The 4,065-nt window shown below is 38.9% G+C and overlaps 1 protein-coding gene across 5 annotated transcripts in view; it reads left to right on the forward strand.

The window, feature by feature from the left end:
* The window catches only part of nt5c1aa (5'-nucleotidase, cytosolic IAa), a 24,324-nt gene extending 21,047 nt beyond the window's left edge, over window positions 1–3,277 (forward strand). For 4 of the 5 annotated variants that reach the window (XM_032535150.1, XM_032535148.1, XM_032535146.1 and 1 more), the window contains 2 exons: window positions 809–993; window positions 2,455–3,277. In XM_032535150.1, coding sequence (XP_032391041.1) covers window positions 809–993; window positions 2,455–2,811 — 542 coding nt within the window. In that variant the 3' untranslated portion in view covers window positions 2,812–3,277. The remainder of the gene's footprint in view (window positions 1–808; window positions 994–2,454) is intronic. The other variant, XM_032535147.1, reaches the window with a different exon arrangement.
* Window positions 3,278–4,065: the final 788 nt, after the last annotated feature.

Raw genomic sequence — 4,065 nt, forward strand, 5'->3', positions numbered from 1 at the left:
GACAGGCAGAAATAAATACCAGGGGTGAAAATAAATGGGGTAGAAAATGCAACGGAAGAATAAAACAGACAAAAAAATTTAAACACACGCAGAAATGAAAACATTTAAAAAATAAGTAATTAATAAATAAAGTTGAAGATTATAACGGACAATAAAATAAATAAATAAGGTAATTATTACAAAGGTGAATAAATAAAGAAGCTAATTAAAGAGATATCTCATTATGTTCACTGTATAATTAATTCTACCTACATTATTGTTATTGTATTTTTTGGGGCAAATTAAAGAGCTGTTATTAGTGTCTGATTATTGATATTTATTTCTGTATTTATTTTTAAATATGGTAGACCTGGTCCTCCATATAGGTGGGGGTAAAAACAATAACGCGTAGAATACCAAAGAAGTAAAAAGAAAATTAAGGAGCTCATAGCCTAATGTAGCAGAGTAAGACAGTTTCTTCTTCACAGATCTACTCAAGTAAAATTAAAAAGTACAGTAATTTAAAACTACTCCTAGAAGTATGGTTTTTCCCAAAACTTACTCAAGTAAATGTAACTGAGTAAATGCAACTCGTTAGTTCCCACCTTTGACAGTGAGGTACAGAGAGGTGAAGCGCATTGAAGTGAAGATGTGAAATGCAGTGAAGTTAAAAAAAGAAGTTAAATGCGTTGTAATGAGCTGCAGTGAAGAAGTGAAGCACAGTGCAGTGAAGTAAATTGCAATGAAGGGAAACAAAGCCAAGATTAAACTGTAAAGGACTATTGCTTTCAACTAATCCATTGTTGAACCTTGTGTGTTTTGTGTTCAGGCATCGCAGCGGCCACCATGTTCATGACAGAGAAGCTGACGGAGGTCTCAGAGTCCCAGCTGAGGGTGGCATTTGACGGTGATGCTGTTCTCTTCTCCGATGAATCTGAACGCATCTTCAAGGCACATGGGCTGGACAAGTTCTTCCAACATGAGAGGGACAACGAGGACACGCTACTGGATCATGTAAGTGGTTTTCACTGGAGGTCTGTATGGACATTGTCTCTTGAACAGAAGATATGTGTTGCCCCTATGGATATATTATATCATGTTGAGTACAGATTGCATTCCACTCTATCCCAGGATGGGTGAAGGTTTTTGTAATTAAACAAAAGCTTTTAACAATAATCTGCCATCTTGCCATTTACGTCATCACCTGTAACTGATATGCAGATTTTCTAAAAACAAATGATGCTAAATTGATGCTAATTCCAGGAAAGTTTTCTTTTGCTACATGTACATCTACAGTAGCTTGAGAAAGTGTACACACCCGTGCTAAAGTTGATTAAAAAGAGAAATAAAAAACATCTTTTAGAAATTGATCTTGATGCTTTAATGACACCAGTTTTCTTTGTGAATGAACAATAAATCATGAATAAATTAAAAAACAGGGGGCACAAGTATACAGCCCCCTATGTTAAAAAGACAGGGGGCATAAGTATACAACCCCCTATGTTAAAATACAGGGGGCATAAGTATCCACCCTCTATGTTAAAAACAGGGGACATAAGTATACACCCCTCTATGTTAAAATACAGGGGGCTAAGTATACACCCCCCTAGTTAAAAAAGGGGACATAAGTATACACCCCCTATGTTAAATACAGGGGCATAGTATACACCCCCTATGTTTAAATACAGGGGACATAAGTATACACCCCTCTATGTTAAAATACAGGGGGCCTAAGTATACACCCCCCTATGTTAAATTCCATAGAGGCAGGCAGATTTTTTTTATAAGGCCAGTTATTACGGGATGGAACCTATGCATCCTGATAAAATTCCCTGGTCTTGGAATTAACTACCCCCCCCCACAAACACACACACACACACCAACACATCATCACATACCTTTACCATACCTAGAGATTGGCATGGTTTTATTTCGAGACTAATAGCTGGTTTGATTTGCATTGAAGATGATCTTAGGAAATCCCCATGTATCTCTATGTTAGGTGAAGGGTATGTGATGATGTGTGTGTGTGGGGGGGGGGGGGTAGTTTAATTCCAAAGGCCAAGGGAACTTTATCAGGATGCATAGTATCCTGATCCATGAAATAACTGGCCTTTAAAAATAAAAATCTGCCTCTATGGGAATTTAACATAGAGTGTGTATACTTATGCCCCCTGTATTTTAAGGAAGAACCTTTGTTTATGTACAATAATTTATTCATTCACAAAGAAAATTGGTGTCCTTAAAAGGTTGAATTTTCATACATTTTTTTAAATTAAGGCATTAAGATCAATTTCCAAAACATGTTTTTTTATTCCTCTTTTTAATCAACTTTGGCATGGGTGTGTAAACTTTTTCAAGCCACTGTAGTTTGGCATGACAAAGCAAGTAATGACCCAAGACAGGACACTAACACACTTGGGAACACACAATCTCACCAGCTCTATTTTCTCACAATCTCTTTATTTGTGGCAGGGACCTCTGAAGGGCTTCCTCGAAGCACTGGGGAAGCTCCAGAAAAAGTTTTACGCTAAAGGCCATCGCCTGGACTGCCCCATCCGAACATTCTTGGTCACAGCGCGGAGTGCAGCCAGCTCTGGTATCCGGGCACTGAAGACGCTCAGGGCCTGGGGCCTCGAGATTGATGAGGCCTTGTTCCTTGCAGGGGCACCAAAGGGCCCCATGCTGGAGAAGATCAGGCCTCACATCTACTTTGATGATCAGATGTTTCACGTGGAGGGAGCGGCTGAGATGGGCACCGTTGCTGCCCATGTGCCCTACGGCATTGCACAGAAACATAATCTCAAACAGAACAGCGGTGTTGGGAAGTAGAAAGCAGGACTTGAAATCCCATTGGCACAGTCAGTCATCCAGCCAGAAAGACAGCAAGTTAAGAAGGAGGGGATGGAGAAACATCACCGAGAAGAGCCAAGTGAAGCTGAGAGGTTTCAGAGAGCTTGGAAAAGTCAACTTGTATATGGAGATGCATCATTTCCATGGCAATTGTATTTTAAGTTTGTTCAAACACAGAGTAAACTGTCTCAGCTTAATGCCATCGTGTTATAAGTTAGATCAGGTCTGGATAGTGGTCAAGTAGATCTTGCTTTATATGGGAAATTCAAAGCTGCTTGATGGCCATGTTGACCTGCTATTCCTCTCACTACTTCATAAAGAGGACACTTCTTCAGTGAGTGCTGGAGGATATGGGATGAATGGCTTCACTTAAGTAAAGCACAAAGACTGCAATGTATAATGGCAATAGATGAGTCATAAGCACACTGCAGAGATATTGTAAGGTTATAAATGATAGCGATGTACTGTTGCACAAGAGTCAGAATTTAAAGTGTCAATCAATTTACAGAGTTTGACTTCATACGTTTCAGTTGGTGCCTTAGTTTCAATGAAGACAATACTTTTAGCCACACTAGCGGGAGTAAACTATCTTGACCATACAATTCAGTACAGATATTTCTAATCTGCCGACAATGAAACCTAATGAATTTGGTGGTGATCCCCTGAGATTAATAGGCTGAATTCCAATTCCTGCGTTTCAGCCGTTAGCATGCCTACATTTCTCCACAAAGCATGTATAAATGTATTTCGTATTAGCGAAAAAAGTATATTTTTATTATTCTGTTAGTCCAAAATATAGACAGCCATAACTTTCAGTGGGTGCCTTTAGTTTCAGTGAAGACACTATTCATAGCTATGCCAGCAGCGTAATCTTGCTCTTCAACAAAGGTGAATTATTGATTAATGACCAACTTCCAACCCCCTCCCAGCTGTACCATAACAGTTGCATGTCAAGGTTTCCTATCATGTTAAATGTTTTCATAAGACCGAATATGGAAATGTTATTATTCTGTTTGTCCAAGACAGAAAACACGTAAACAGTGGTTCACTTTGTTTCAGAGAGAAAAATCGCGACAACTTGGAATGCGGAGTCCCCTTTAATGAAGATGACAACAAAACACTCTCTTAAACTACTAAACTGAATTTCCTTTAGTTGCAGCTGTACAGTATCGTTAGCATGCTATGTTTTTACCTTGCTAGCATGCTAATGTTAATGGTCTTAAAGTTGATCTG

The sequence above is a fragment of the Etheostoma spectabile genome, chromosome 14 (genome assembly GCF_008692095.1).
Source record: "Etheostoma spectabile isolate EspeVRDwgs_2016 chromosome 14, UIUC_Espe_1.0, whole genome shotgun sequence".
NCBI lineage: Eukaryota > Metazoa > Chordata > Actinopteri > Perciformes > Percidae > Etheostoma > Etheostoma spectabile.